This window comes from Tinamus guttatus, unplaced genomic scaffold (assembly GCF_059628265.1).
Source record: "Tinamus guttatus ecotype Peru unplaced genomic scaffold, ASM5962826v1 Tinamus_guttatus_pri_ptg001013l, whole genome shotgun sequence".
In the NCBI taxonomy this organism is placed as follows: Eukaryota; Metazoa; Chordata; class Aves; order Tinamiformes; family Tinamidae; genus Tinamus; species Tinamus guttatus.
Genome location: NW_028289547.1, coordinates 98,399 through 113,480, shown reverse-complemented (window position 1 = coordinate 113,480; position 15,082 = coordinate 98,399). Strand labels below are relative to the sequence as shown.

Below are 15,082 nucleotides of genomic sequence, written 5' to 3'. Positions count from 1 at the left end.
AGCACAATGGTTATTTTCTCCATTGATTATAAAGAGAACCTACATAGACTAGAGAAGATGTAGGTGTTCACATTGTGAAAATCTGTATTTCACCAGAAGAATCTTCCCCCAAGGCTCCAAATCATTTTGTGAAGCTGAAGTTAAGAAGCCCAAATATAGGCTCCCACTATTGCAAATCATATCCTTTTCTTCTCTAGTGTGCTTTTCTTAAAGCTAGTTTCAGAAAGATAGCTTAAAAATTAGCTAAAACTAGTTAAAGATAGTTTTCTAAAGTATACATCTCTGTCACTCCCAGTATTCTGATGGCTCTTTATTTATAGTTAGAGATTGCCCTTTATAAAACTATTAAGTTTAAACTCACCTTGCCTTATCTCAATCACTTACCCAAAATGCCTGAAAGTGTCTGATTTATTGATAGTTCAGACTCTTCCTGGAGAAACTCTTAAGATAGGTAAGTACTACCTGAATGACTGATGTCGTTAGAGAGAATTGTTCTCAGAAAAATGTCCGTTTTCTTCCTTGTAAATATTTAAATTCCAATTTAGCTACTTAAATGCCCTCTGTTAGGTAGAAAAAGTTCAGGACAGCTAAAAGGTTATTTAATAGATCCATAGCCTTTCCTATTACCAAGGAAGGCAAAAAAAAGTTTATATTCTAATGTTTATATTACGCTCATTTCCCAGTTTTAAGCTGCTGTGTTCCATCAGCTCAAAACAATTATCACAGGGGAAATCAGAGGTTTAATTAAGCCTAATATATTTATCTTTCCCCCATAAAAGAGCAATATAGTAGTATGATGATGAGAAACAATATAAAAATCAACATTCATTTTAAAGGGAGACTTTGGGATGATGTTCTTACAAGTACTGTGCCAAATTTAAGTCCCACCACACAAGTCACAAAGCAAGATAACTTTTGTTCACTGTGTTACAAGATCTGGGGACTCATACAAGACTACCATAATAGTGTTTTACAGCTGGAAGCTAGGAAGTACTTCTGAGAAGTAGGATATACGAACTCAGGCTTGCATTACTCATAATACATTTACATAGTGGCAGGCTTTGTGGCCTCACCTGGCTGTGGAAACAGACTCCTCGTCTCCCTTGCAAATGCTGGTGTAGATGCCCTATTTTGAAATGTTTGTCACACTTGTGGGTATGATAAACTGGAGAGAAATGAGAGCACTCTGGAGGAAGGGGCGATTACTCAAATAACTTCATTGTTCAATATATGTGAGATACTTAGTAACTGGAACTAGCGAATATTTTTAAACATGGAGAAAATTGTCCATTCATGCTAAAGAAGCAGAGGAAGAGAATGGTAACAGTATGACTCACTGCAGCACAGCTCCTTTTCACCTTCTTTACATGATTCTTATTTTCATTTTGCTTCTGTAAAGGACCTTCATTTATATTTCCTTCAAGTGATCAGATATAATAACAAGGATGTAATAAATTCTAGAAAGAGCTTGAGCTGTGAGTTGAGATCTAATCTGTCTGGGATTGTGGGAGGAACCAGAGCTGCCTAAAATCTATAGCTCATCTCAGCTTATTTTCCTTTCATGGAAAAGTCCATTTTTAAAGAGAAATATCTTAAGAGGAACAAAGAGAAATGAGCCAATTTGCAGCTACATTTTTTATGTAGCAACTTTGTATTTCATTGAGGTGGATTTTAGGTTTCATAGCTGTCAGAACACTGCTTTCTTTCTGTTTTATGATTGCTATAGTCTATTTTTAAGTTCTCACGAATTTTTGTGTATTTATACACCATGTGTTATCGTATTGTGTGTGCATCTACATGGAAATATGTGCTTCCATGCACAATCTTATGGTGGTATGTTGGAGGTGAACATACATTTTCAAAGCCATGTCAGTACAAAAGAAGGGAAGAGGATCTTTCAATGTTAGCCATGCAAATGACTGTTAAATCACTGCATGGTTCTGGCTCTTGCAGAAGCAATGTTTACTAGTGTTTCTGCAGTTATGATCTTCAGAAGAACAGTAGGCAGTGCTACTAACCTCATCCTTTCCTCCCTTTTCTCCTCTTTGTGAAACTTTCTTTGCTGGAGTCTACAGCTCAAAGACCCAACACAGAGCCATTTTATTAGAAGATGAATTTTCATCCAGGAATCCCACATAAACAAGAAAAAGCAGGACTGTAGGCAGTCTGTTTTACATGGGGAAAGATTTAGGACCAAATACAGGTCCCACCTAAGCATGTGGAATAAGCTTCAAGGTCAGACCCAAAGCCTGTTAAGATCAATTTCAGTCCTAAACTGTGAGTCATGAATAAATCAGTTTGGATAAAATAGGTAATAATGAAATACCATATTACTATAATGTATAAAATAAAAATCAGACTGCATGATACAATACAAAAGTACATACTGAATAAATCTTTTTCTCTATCTGCAGGTGGTTGATCTGCTAGTATCTATGTGTCGGTCTGCATTAGAGTCACCTAGGAAAGTTGTCATTTTTGAGCCATATCCTTCTGTAGTTGATCCTAATGATCCTCAGATGCTGGCCTTTAATCCCAGGGTGAGTAACTATATTTCAGTATGTCATGGCTTGATTTAAGTCACATGTTAAAATTTAAAGTAAAACCTTCTCTGCTTTGAGAAGTCTACAGTATTTTAAATTGTCTTTGAGAAGGTAAATAAACTGTAAGCTGTATTGAAATCAAGAGTTCCTTCTTTAGGAACAAATTCAAGGGTACAAATTCAAGATGAAAAAAAAATCTATTTTTAGTGTCCTTCTATGAGTATACACTTCAAACGCAAAGGAAAAGATGGCCTTTGGGAAGTGTGGATCATGTAGATCAGGGAGATTTCCAATCTATCTTTTATATTCTTAAACTATTTATTGCTGCCACTTCATTTTCAGTTTGTAAACAATAATGTCCTAAAAACTTAATTTGTCAAATGCTGTTGTAGAAGCATCAGATTTTGAAGCAAAAAAGTGTGTTTGCAGTACTTGCTCCTTGGACTGCAAAGGCTGCTTCACAGGGAAGCCTTAGCTTAGCTGTGACCTATTATATCCCACCTGAGCCATTCTTAAGGGAGAGCTTTGGACCTCCTTCATTGGGATACATTCTGCCAGTTCGGAAAGAAAGCCAGCTTAGCGGTGGTGGTTCTTCAGAGGAATTGGCATGTGTATTCTGTAGAGCATGGGGAGATTTGTCAGGGAGGTGCTGGGAAAGATGTGCGCCAGGAGACAGCTACCTGTGACTAAGCGTAGATGTGAAGCCTGAGCCTGACATGAAACATGGGGCTTGTGAAACATTCAGCTCATCTGCTTGGAGAAAGTGGAGGCCTCCAGCAGCAGTTCCCAGGCAGGAGACAGACAGGAACTAGTGTAGGAGGGTGGCGATGGAGGCTGGCTCACAGGTGGATGTCCAGTCGTGCTCAGTGTGGCACCATGTTTGGAACAGCAAACTATGCTACTAGCAGTGCAGTGCACATATCCCTCTTGTTTTACAGAGCTGTTAGCAGAGTAAACACATCCGCTTATTTAGCATTTTATTTAACATCTATTTGATCACTGCATCATTTAACATAATAGCATATTATTTAAATAACTGGCACAGCTCGTGTTTGGCTGCAAATATTTGTTTAGAAAGTGAGCTAATTTCTGTAGTTGCACTTTGTTGCATGTTAGAGATTCCAGTGAAATTCAAACAAAAATAAACCCAATTCTTTTACTTTCCTGGAATTATCCTGGACTATGAATGAGAGTCTGTGTGTAAGCTAAGAAAGATTTGAAGGATGGTTTTCTGAACATTCATTCTAAATGTGGTTATATACACACTCAAAGGAGGTGTTCGTATTGTCAAAGACCCAGAATATGCTTTTAATTTATTTGCTTATTTTATATTAGAAGAAGAATTATGACCGAGTCATGAAAGCGCTGGATAGTATCACTTCTATTAGAGAGATGACACAGGTGAGCATAAAAATTTTATATAATTTAATAGCCATTTCTAAAACTAGGTAGGTGTTTGCATTGTTGCCTGTGGGGAAGATGGGAATGCAATTGTATCATCTCTTTCTGATGCTGCTGTAAGGATATTAAGATCTGTGTTAAAAATAATAATAATTAAAAAATGCAGTAGCATAACAGCAATGAAGTAAAAGTGATGAAATAGAACTCAGGTCTTTGGGTGCTTAAATGAAGAGATAATACTAGCAGAATCAAACATTGCAACGAAATAATGACCAACTGCTACATTTCTGAAAATATCGATGCCACACTGAGTCTTTTATTTCCAAAGCAAAAAAATTGATTTTACATCAGTGTTCTGAGGTGATAAATTTCTTCTATTATAATGAGACACTTGTTCATTAAAGTATGCTGGGAGGCTTGGAGAGCCAGACCTCTTAGGATTGCTACCGTATGATCTTCCAGAATTGACAGTGGGACAGAATCTAATAGCCGTGCTTGGTTTATGTGATACTTTGATTCCCAGACAGCCCACCTGATTATAACTGACTACCTCTGACTCAGTATGAGCCATGATACATCCATCCTATGTAGCTTGATTTTCCAGCTGCTACATAGACAAGAATTTAAAACCTTATTTTGTCTGTATTTCTAATACTTTGGGATTCTGAGGTGTTTAGAGAGCATGAATATAAGCTGAAAACAAAAAATTGGGTGTTGTTACTTAATATAACATCTTTTAATAGTAAAGATGTGGATATGTTTCTTATATAATATTTTTAAAGATAAAAGTAGCCACCATTTTACCTTATTTTTAACATTAAAAAAATTACTGAAGAATTTCAGAGAGACACTTTTCAAAGGCTATATCAGCTGATTCTGTATTTTACCAGCTTATACCATGGAACAGTTAAAAACATTGGAGCGAATTAACCTGAGGTATTTTGAGACAATTTTCTGAAGTTCCAGTCCAATTAATGCACAAACCAAGCATAAGTAGATATCTTCTGCTATTCTCACTGAGATCAACAATGCTGGCTGTAGCATACTCATTTTTATGCTAATTATATGCTTATTATTTTACTCTAGGGAAAATAATTGCTATATTAATTCTTGTTGTTGTCAAAACACGTTTATAACTGTACAAGGCTAAATGTCAGTAAATCCGTGATTTAAGCCTAATAATGAGTCCTATGTATTAATTTTAATAAATGAAGTCATGCGCATTGTAACATATAAAATGTAACCTTTTTATTTCAGCTAGCAATAAAGAGCATAATTACTGTTTTCTAGGCACCTTACTTGGAAATAAAGAAGCAGATGGATAAACAGGACCCTCTTGCACATCCTCTTCTACAATGGTATAAAATTGACTCACATGAAATGATAATTATTAAAGTACCAAGTTGAATGAGTAATTACTTTCCCAGTTTGGTTTAAGCTCACCCTAAGAATTGCTATCAGGGCTGACATTTGCAAGTGTAATTGTTTGTGGACTGTTTCTGAACCTCATCTGTGTCCTCTGAAGACAGTGGAAAGACTCCAGCTGATTTGTATGGCCTCAGATCAGATTTTCTAGTCAAGCTTTGGTCTGCTTTCATCAGATAAGTTCAAATGCCTGCAGCTGTGTACTTTGTGATGGGATTCATCAGCATTTTTAAGAAGAAAGTTCTGATTTCCTATCATATCTAATGCATCTAACTATTTCCTATTTTAGGGTTATTTCTAGTAATAGATCACATATTGTGAAGCTACCAGTGAATAGGGTAAGTGTCTGTGGGTTCCTTCTGCTTTTCTTTCTTATTTTAACATTTTTATGACTTATTTTAGAATTTTAGGTGTGATTCACAGGGCCAAATGTAGGTGTCTACATTCAAACTAGTCATCTGTGTTCCATTAACAGACAGTGGAAAGAAATAGGCAGTTCTAGGTCATGAGTCATAGAATCACGCTGTGAATATCGAAAATAGGTCAAAGGAATCGTGCTCTGAAAGAGCCTGTTTAAGGTGAGTAGCTCAAGTGCAGGTTCTGCCTTGTAGACATCTGAGACTGGTGAGAACCTCACTTTTTTTTTCTATTACCATATATAATATTAGATACAGGGTTGTATTGAAAGCAACGTACATACTAACATGAAGTGTGCCTAAAAACTGACACGTGAGCGTGCTGCAAAAATGATCACAGCTCTAGAATTTTAGCAGGATGGTGCTGAGATTCTTTTCCGGTTGTGTTCTTCTGATCCTTTCAGAAAGGGGTAGTAATATGCAGCCTTTTAAATCTAAGCTTTAAGTCGGAGCTCTCTCTGATCAAAATGCCATGATAAAATTGTTCAAATTAATTACTTTATTAAAGTCTTATTAGGCTGAAATCTGTTTCAAAAACTTTCATTTGTTCATAAGCCCTAGAATGTTTTCACTGTTTGATTTGAAATGAAGCTATGGTAAGGAGACTGATTTCAGCTTAGTTCACATAGGTGTTTAGATGCATATTGTGTGAAACAGCATGATATCTAAAGAACTGCCATTCTGAAATAGTGTTTTTGTGTAATCAGCTTCTTTTCATTCATGCCCTGTTATATTTTACAGCAACTAAAGTTTATGCACACTCCCCACCAGTTCCTTCTTCTCAGTAGTCCACCAGCCAAAGAATCCAATTTCCGAGCTGCTAAAAATCTTTACGGAAGTACCTTTGCATTTCAGTGAGTACCTATATTAATCAAAGATTTCCAAAATGCCAAAGTTAATTTTTCCTTGCCATTTTGCAGTTTACAGCTGTGAACTAATTGTTTTAGAGGACTGCTGATTTCATTTTGATTTTACACTGTGGATTTTAACCCTTTCATTTTATTTTTTTCCAGTGGTTCACACATTGAAAATTGGCATTCCATCCTGAGGAACGGCTTAGTTGTTGCTTCCAATACGAGGCTGCAGGTAAATATGGACTTCAGCATGTATGTTTGACCACGTATTAAACTCAGACAAGTTTTCAAGAGGTGTGCTGTCGATACATGTTGATGGTGACTGAAAACACCCTCATGGTTCACTGAAAAAGATACTTTTCTGAAGCAATTAAAATAAAGCAATGTGTTTGCTAATCAGTGGCTAAAATCCCTTTTGTCTTTAGTGTAAGTGCAGTTTCAGTTTTGCATTGCACAGCAGTACCTCCAGGAGGATTCGCTCGATATTGCTTAAAAGCAGTCTCCAGGATTAAAACTAAGATCCACATAAGCTATATCTGTATTGCAGGATCCTGGAGGACCCTAGGTTTACAGAAGCTGGGTGTAGAGCATCTCATCTCCTGTTTTCCTTTGCAAAGGAATATGAGTGCTGGCCGGGGGAGCTATTGCAAACCTCACTTTGGTTCCCCAGGTTGAACTATCAGAGCAGTCCTGCACAGCAAAACAGACAGAGCCAGAGGGACTAGCAATCTCAGAGTGTTTTAGCATCAGTGTCAGCTGTTCCCTAGAGCAGAATCCATGACCTCGATTACATGCCTTACAGGGGGATCTGAGTATCTGGAATAGGGAACTAAGGTAGAACAGGAAACCCTTAGAACTAGGAATGGAAATGTATACTGTTCCTTTTAGTGGTATGGGTGCTTTTATTAGCATCCTTGTAAGGTGCTTCCCCATGGAAACAACATTTATACAACAAAATTCACCAAAGCAAGCACCTTTCTTTGTATTATTTTTCCCATTTTTTAAAATGTTCCCCCCCCCCCAATTTTGCACAAGTCATCATAAGTAGATCTCTCTCACAGCAATGTCATATCCTGAGCCCAGTATGTTCTAGCTACCCCACCACCAGCTACCCAGGAAAAACAACCGGTGGTTGAAGCCCAGTGGTCATTACATCTGCCTGGCTGGGAGAAAACCTGGATTCTCATTTGTGCTACTTCATACATTTTCTTTAAGGGCCCTTTCACATATATCAATCAGTCCCTGGAGAGGAAGCAGCATGATCTTCTTAAGAGTTTTTTTTTTTTTTTGAACAGTATTTATTATCAGGTAATAAATTAGTGTGCTGAGGTGATGCTTGTCTACATTAGGACTTGTGCCTTGCGTTATTGTCAAGATAATCAAATTATGGATAAGCAATCACTCTGCTCTTTTTCAGCTCCATGGTGCAATGTTTGGAAGTGGAATCTACCTTAGTCCATTGTCAAGCATATCATTTGGTTACTCAGGTGATATTTATAAGTCACTCTAAATTTGGAGAAATATAGGGGGGTATCTTAGCTTACTGCCTTTTTTTTGACTGCTTGGATGTTTACAACACTGTAATCAATTTGTAGGCCAAGATTTCGTTAATTAAAAAAAGAAAGATGAAATCTAATTTCCCTTGTTAAATACCTTGAAACTGTAATTCAAGTGGACGTGGACATGGACGTGGACAGCAGCCACCACTGGATGCTCTGTGAAAAAGAGGATTCTTGACTCTATGTTGGGAACCTGACTATGTATTTGGGATTTTTTGTCAGTATTTGCTTAAATCAGTTTAATAGTAGCAATGGATTCATAGGCTTTGAGACCTGAGCTGACAAAACGCTAATTTTGGTAATGAGAGTGGTTGCACTGAAATCAATAGAAACATTACAGTATTTATATATAAGAATATTCCCAAGTGCATCACCAGATCAAATTTATGTAGGAAGTACAGGGTAGTATGTTTATTTTAGTATGAGGAGGGGAGGGAACATAATTCGCCCCATTAGTAAATCCAAAGTGAGTCATGCAGTGTTTTCCATATAAAAGCTAAATTGTCGATAGAAGCACAAATAGAAACACAATAAAGCAATGTCTATATTAACTTTTTATGGAAATTTAAAAATACTGTTACTTTTCCCATTAATCATGTTTATTTACCATGTCATCAGAAATGTAAGTGTTGGCATAATTGTGTGTGCATGTAGATACATTTTATTATAAGAGAATTACACCTTCTGGTTTTCAGTATTTTTAGATAATGTCACAATCCATTTTAAAGCCCAGCATTTTCTACTACTATTTAATTTATTGACTTACAATATCAATCATCTCTAAATGTGCTTTTAGCTTTCCAGGAAATACATGAGAATTACAGAAACTTTCAGGCTGCACTGAAAGGGCAGACTGCAGCATCGCTTATCTGGCTACATAGTCTTGTGCTTTGTCAGCTTCACAGTGTTTTTCTCATCTCTCTCCCTTTCTCTGTCCCTTCCATGAAGTCTCCTCCATAAAGAAGCCTGTACTCCTACAGGGAATATAATAGTTTCTACAGATAAAAAGCAGGGCGGAGTCCTACAGTTCTGTTTCCCCATAAATCAGCCTGAGTTTGCAAACTGCCAAGAAATACCAGATACTGGGAAAAAATATGAGGCCTGTAGTAGCATGCAAGAAGGGAATTTTATACAAAGCAACATGAATAATGTAAGAGAGATCTAAGAAAAACACATAGGTTTTTAAATGGATGGATGCATCCAAGCTGGCCAACAAATAATTTTACTTTAAATAACATTAATTAAAACTAGGCAGAATTAAAGCTACTTTTAAATAAATTAATTGTTCTTAAAATAGTATTATAGCAATTAAAAAGTCTAAATAAAGTGTTAAAGAGGAATATCTAAAATCCTGTCTCTCAAGATTTTACAAGCCCTCCCAGAGTAAATCAGAGCATATGCTGCTTTAGCCTGATTAGGGTCAGTTAAACTCAGACAGACTGATGTGAAACTTTGTTAAGCAACCACCCAAGAACATTCCTGAGCTGAATTCAGTGGAATTTAAGATCATGTTTAACTGCTTTGGCACCTACTTAATACTAACTAGGCTTTCCTAGGGTCCTTGCAACACATGTAGATGTACAGACAACTCGCAGGATTAAAACTGAATTATTCTAAGTTAATTAAGTTCTGTGTCGCTATGCAAAGGATAATGATCCACCCCATATTAGCTGCTTCATTATCGATATTTAACTTTGCTTATTAGGGTATTTATATGTCAGTATCTGATAAAATTTTAATATTCTTAGGGATAAACAAGAAGCAGCAGAAGGTGTCAGCTAAGGATGAACCTGCTTCAAGCAGCAAGGGCAGTAATACATCACAGGTACAGTCCAGGAGAGTATCAAATCTCCCTGCATATGTACCCTGCTTGCTTGTTTGGGAACCTGATAACTGACAAGGAGGAAATATTCCTTTTGTGTAAGCTAACAGGTTTGGTTTGATTATTTGTTTGTTTTTGTTTGCTTTTTATTATATGAAATCAACAACTCCAGAGACACTGTGACCATCAAATATGGCTTTGGTGCTTTTAGTGACAATTTGCAGTGTTTACTACAGGTTCCTGTAACCTTCCTTTCTAGGCAGAAATATCTGGAAAGGGAATGGAACCAAATGACAGATTTTATATTTATTTCATTATGACCCTGTTCCAAATGGGCTTGGGATTCAGCAATAATCACACCAGAACGAGGTGACTAAATCAAGCATTTATTCAGGTGAAAGCACATAAAAGCAGCAAAGTATGGATAACTACTCACAAGGTGATACCTGCCGATCTGGACCCGAACATCCTCTCGAGCTGGCAGATCAGAGAGTTGCTGATCGGCTCCCGCAGAAACAGCGCAGGCCTCAGAGTGAGGAGTTTCTCCTCCCCCCACTCTCTCTGCACTGTCCTCTCTATGCCCGGTGCATCCTGGCATGTAGGGTCAGTATGACCCAGGAGGCAGGCCGTGGGGCAGACAAACTCCGCCTTCTGTTGCGCAACTCTCCCTCCTGGGTGCGCAGGCGCGCATACCAGTCGGGGGTCCCAGCCCTCAATTCGAGGGTCCCGCCTTCCTCTTCCTCATTTCCTGGTGTTTGACCTCCAAAGCTAGTTTGGAGGACATCTGTGGTTAAGTTGGCTACAAGCCCAGCCAAGTGGCCGGCTTCAACAGGTTTCTGGGGGAGGGGGCTGCCTGTGGACCGGGCTGAGCAGCTGCCTTATCGCTCAGCCTAGGCAGGCAAACATCTTCTTTCTCAAGGTCTGGCCTCTGCTTCACATAGGAGATTGTTATGACTCTACAGATCATAGAAATTTCCATCTCTAGTACAGACCCCCAGCAGTCCTTGCTTTCTGAATTCTATTTTTTTTATTGAAAAATGATGAAGGATGAAATTGAGCATGGTTATCATTGTAAAATAAGTAGCAGTTCGCTCATAGAACATCAGCTTTTCTTCATAGTTTTAAACATTAAAATAGTAAAATACTTTATCTAAGCAAGTTCATAGCAGTTATTTGCAGGGCTAAATTCTGAGAACAAAATCTTACATCTGTATCCATATGTAAAAAATAAGGACAGAATAATCTAGCTTTGCAGAAAGATCTGTATATAAGAGCAGAAGCATGTAGACATAAGGCCAGTAAAATATCAAGACAGTGGTCAAAGAATCAGTGATCAGATTTATCTATTGTTTGTTTGCTTGTTTTTCTGCTTTCAATTAATTGACTAATAATATTGTGATCTTTCTATAAAGTATTATTCAGTCTCTAATACATTGAAACTTTTCTTTCTGGATAAAGGGATTAAAATCTCTCCCATGGTATTTCAAACAACTGATCACAAATTTTTAGGAAGATTACTTCCTTATTTATTTGTTAATAAAACATTGAAAATAGCTGTTCTCCTTTTTGTTATTTCTTTACTCTGATTGTCTTACTGCACTAATTAATTTTTCTCTTTTTTTTAATCTCAGTCACAGAAGAAAGGACAACAGTCACAATTTTTGCAAAGCCGTAACTTAAAATGCATAGCCTTATGTGAAGGTAAGTTGAAAGTTCTTGAAAAGCTGTTTTAATCAGGTGCATAGTGTTTACTGGATGCAAATCAGTGCAAGCTTTAATTCTAGTACTGGCTTTTTTAAAATAAGACACTACTGGTAATCATGCAAATACTTGCTAAATAACTAACCTTATATATTATCTGTTCTGTCTTTCAAATGCAATCATATTCCTGTGCTATCAATATAGCAGAAGTCATGGTCTTTATTTGAAACCTATGACAATGCATTAAGTCAGAAATTACAGCTTTCCTTGTGAATTTCCAAATAACTTTTCACAGCTTGGGTAAATATACATTCATCTGCTCAGCTGGCTGTTCATCATGACTGCTTCAGAAAGTTTGTGACTTTAAGATATGAGGGTGGTTTAACCCTCATTTAACATATGAAGGTGGTCGTTCCTGACCATTCTTTTAACAACTAATGAAAACCTAGCAGGTTTGGAGAGCTAAGTAAAGGATTATGAAATCCGAATAAGAACTGTTATGAAATTTGCATGTGTCTGATAATTAGACTCACCAGCCAAATGTGTGTGTGTATATATGTGTGCATGCAAGTATTTATGTATGTACAGAATTCCTCTCACTGGCCAATATATATGTGTACATACATACATATCTATATTTGAACTCAGTCTACCTTATGTTTTAAGCATTTGTTAATTTTAAAATTAAAAATTAATAAGACTGGACACTGTTATTTCAAAATGCAAAATTTAAGTTGTATACTTTAATTTTTTTTCAGTGTTCTTTAAAGAGAAGCAATTAAAAAAATAAGTCAACATGAAAACAATTTTATATTGACAGAAAAATGCATAACTTTTGTTTTAAACTTTTTAGAATAGATATGAAATGGATCTAGGATTTATTAGAATTTTCTTGGCTTTATTGTCTGAAATTTCTAAATATAACTTATATCTTTCCAAAATGTTGATATGTGATAGGATCGATAAATGTACAAAACTTTTCAATAACATCTTGTGTCTTTCACATTTATTTATGGATTTGTGATTTTTAAAGGGTATATTTTAAATATATGGTAACATGTATTTTACCTCTGTGGATATTAATTTATTTTTTCTGTGCAAAGAAGTGTTTAGGGAAGATGAATAAAACAGATTTTTAATCAGTGTAAATTACAACAGATAAATATTTGATATTGGTTGAAAATGAAAGGGCAGTGTTTTACACTGTTACAGTTAATAAAACACCTGGTGTAAAAATTGAATATACATTTATTCATGCTGGTGTTTAAGTGCATATATAGGAATCTTTTCAAATATGGACTCACAGTAAATTTCTATCTAGACAAAAGAAATTCTTATGCGTTGCTCTTATTCTGCTGGTAAACACCCTATGATTAAATACACTGCAGTTTTCTAAAAAGTCCAGCCAGTGTTTGTGAACTTCATAATCCCCTTGATTCATAACTACACTTATTCTTTAAAAATATTTATTAATTTTCAAATCCCAAATCCCTGGTATTTCAGTGTCAGGCTTTGTATTTCACATTTCATTTTTGCTCAGCCATTATCAAACACAAGCAGCTCTGTGCTAAAGGCTGATTAATTGATACAGGTTCTGTTTAACAGCCCTCTGTCCATTTAAAATCCGTTTTTAATAAATACACATTTTCATTTTTTCTTGGTTACTAGTCTCCAGAGTAGGTTTGCAGCCTTCAAATAAATCCATTTCAGTAAAGTGCCAAATGACCATAAAAACAGACTTGAATTTAAAATCATCCAGTAACCAACTGGCTCCCATACATCAAACATCTGTGTTTTCTGGAAAATATAATGTATTTGGGAAAAAAAAAATCAAGTTCATCTCCCAGTTTGTACCAGCAGCCAACTCTGAGCTTCTACACCATGCCACAGACATGCACTGGAAAATTAGACATTCCCAAAAGGCTATTTAAAGTGTATGGAAGAGCAGTTATTTTTAATGACATTTTCCAGACATGTTTTCATCACTCTGAAATTTATTCTTTCCCTAATAGTGATAACCTCATCCGATCTGCACAAACATGGAGAGATATGGGTAGTTCCCAATACTGATCATGTGTGTACAAGATTTTTCTTTGTGTGAGTACAAAGCTTCTTTTAACATTTAACTTCTCTCTTTTCTAGGCTTTTTTCCCCCATGTTTTTCCCTCCAACAGTTCTAAATGAATTAGATAAATAAAAAAGTTTCTTCTGAACTGTTTATAATATTTTTAATTCATCTCTGTATTTACTGTTGTTAGGAAATGTATGAGTAAGTTAGGGATAACAATGCACTTCAGACTATTGAATTAGGCAGAGTGTGCCTTTTTTAAGATAGATTAATAAAAAAACTAATTAAATTCCATTTTCTGTACTTTTTAGTTATGAAGATGGTCAAGTGGGTGATACAAGTATAAATACACAGGAACCAAGCATCCATAAAGAGATTCTTCGAGTCATTGGCAATCAAACTGCTACTGGTTGAAAGGACCACTCTTATTTAATTGATGTGATTTGGAAGCCTTCCTCAGTCTCAAAGCTGGATTTTGAACTGATGAAGATGCAAAAAAACTAATTTATTATTATTATTCTAAGCAAATTAACCCTTTGAATACTTACTGTTTTCTTACTTAGTATTTATTATCTCATCCAAATACCTATGATGGTATGAATTAGCAACTGTAGGGGTGCAAAGTCTATTAATATACTACAACTAATAATAATTAAACAGGCATTTGGGTTGCTCACAATAAACAGACTTTAAAAAGGAGTTTTGTGCTGATATTTTTATATTAAACTCTTCAATTGGAGGTTTTAGTACTGTATACTGGTATTTTAAATTTAGAATGACTCAATTATAATCAACAGAGAAGATTTTATAGCAGAGAACCTGTATTATGCAGGATACTTTGCAATAAGTAAAATATCCTCATATTTAAATACAATAAAAGGTTGTCTGGAACATGTAAATTAAAGAGATTGGTTGCCTGCAGTTATCTTTGGTTCATTTTATTTTACACAGGTACAGGTAGGATTTAGAGTCAAAGGTTAAAACAATTTTTGACTTAATCAGTGAAAGCAAATGAAAAATAATGGCACTGATGGTGTATCTTTAGTTTCATTATCCTCTCTGGAAAAAACTATTTATTCAAAAAATGTAACTGAACTATTTAATAATTATACAAACCCAGCAAGCAACTAGAAATCTAGAAGCTATATCCTTTTTAAAGATTTGATTTGTATATATTAATTTTGCAATTTCTTCGATTAACAAGATTTGTGAATGTTTTTGCCTTTACTTTAGTGAGATTACTCTTGTGGTTTTAATTAGCCACATATTTAAGTAACACCAGAATTAGAGTAT

The 15,082-nt window shown here is 35.8% G+C and overlaps 1 protein-coding gene across 1 annotated transcript in view; it reads left to right on the top strand.

Moving 5' to 3' along the window:
* The window catches only part of LOC104569659 (protein mono-ADP-ribosyltransferase PARP8-like), a 42,091-nt gene extending 27,396 nt beyond the window's left edge, over window positions 1-14,695 (top strand). Inside the window, exons 8-18 of the mRNA XM_088538337.1 lie at window positions 2,415-2,540; window positions 3,879-3,944; window positions 5,235-5,302; window positions 5,659-5,707; window positions 6,527-6,639; window positions 6,799-6,871; window positions 8,057-8,126; window positions 9,947-10,023; window positions 11,652-11,721; window positions 13,734-13,818; window positions 14,101-14,695. Coding sequence (XP_088394463.1) covers window positions 2,415-2,540; window positions 3,879-3,944; window positions 5,235-5,302; window positions 5,659-5,707; window positions 6,527-6,639; window positions 6,799-6,871; window positions 8,057-8,126; window positions 9,947-10,023; window positions 11,652-11,721; window positions 13,734-13,818; window positions 14,101-14,203 — 900 coding nt within the window. The 3' untranslated portion in view covers window positions 14,204-14,695. The remainder of the gene's footprint in view (window positions 1-2,414; window positions 2,541-3,878; window positions 3,945-5,234; window positions 5,303-5,658; window positions 5,708-6,526; window positions 6,640-6,798; window positions 6,872-8,056; window positions 8,127-9,946; window positions 10,024-11,651; window positions 11,722-13,733; window positions 13,819-14,100) is intronic.
* Window positions 14,696-15,082: the final 387 nt, after the last annotated feature.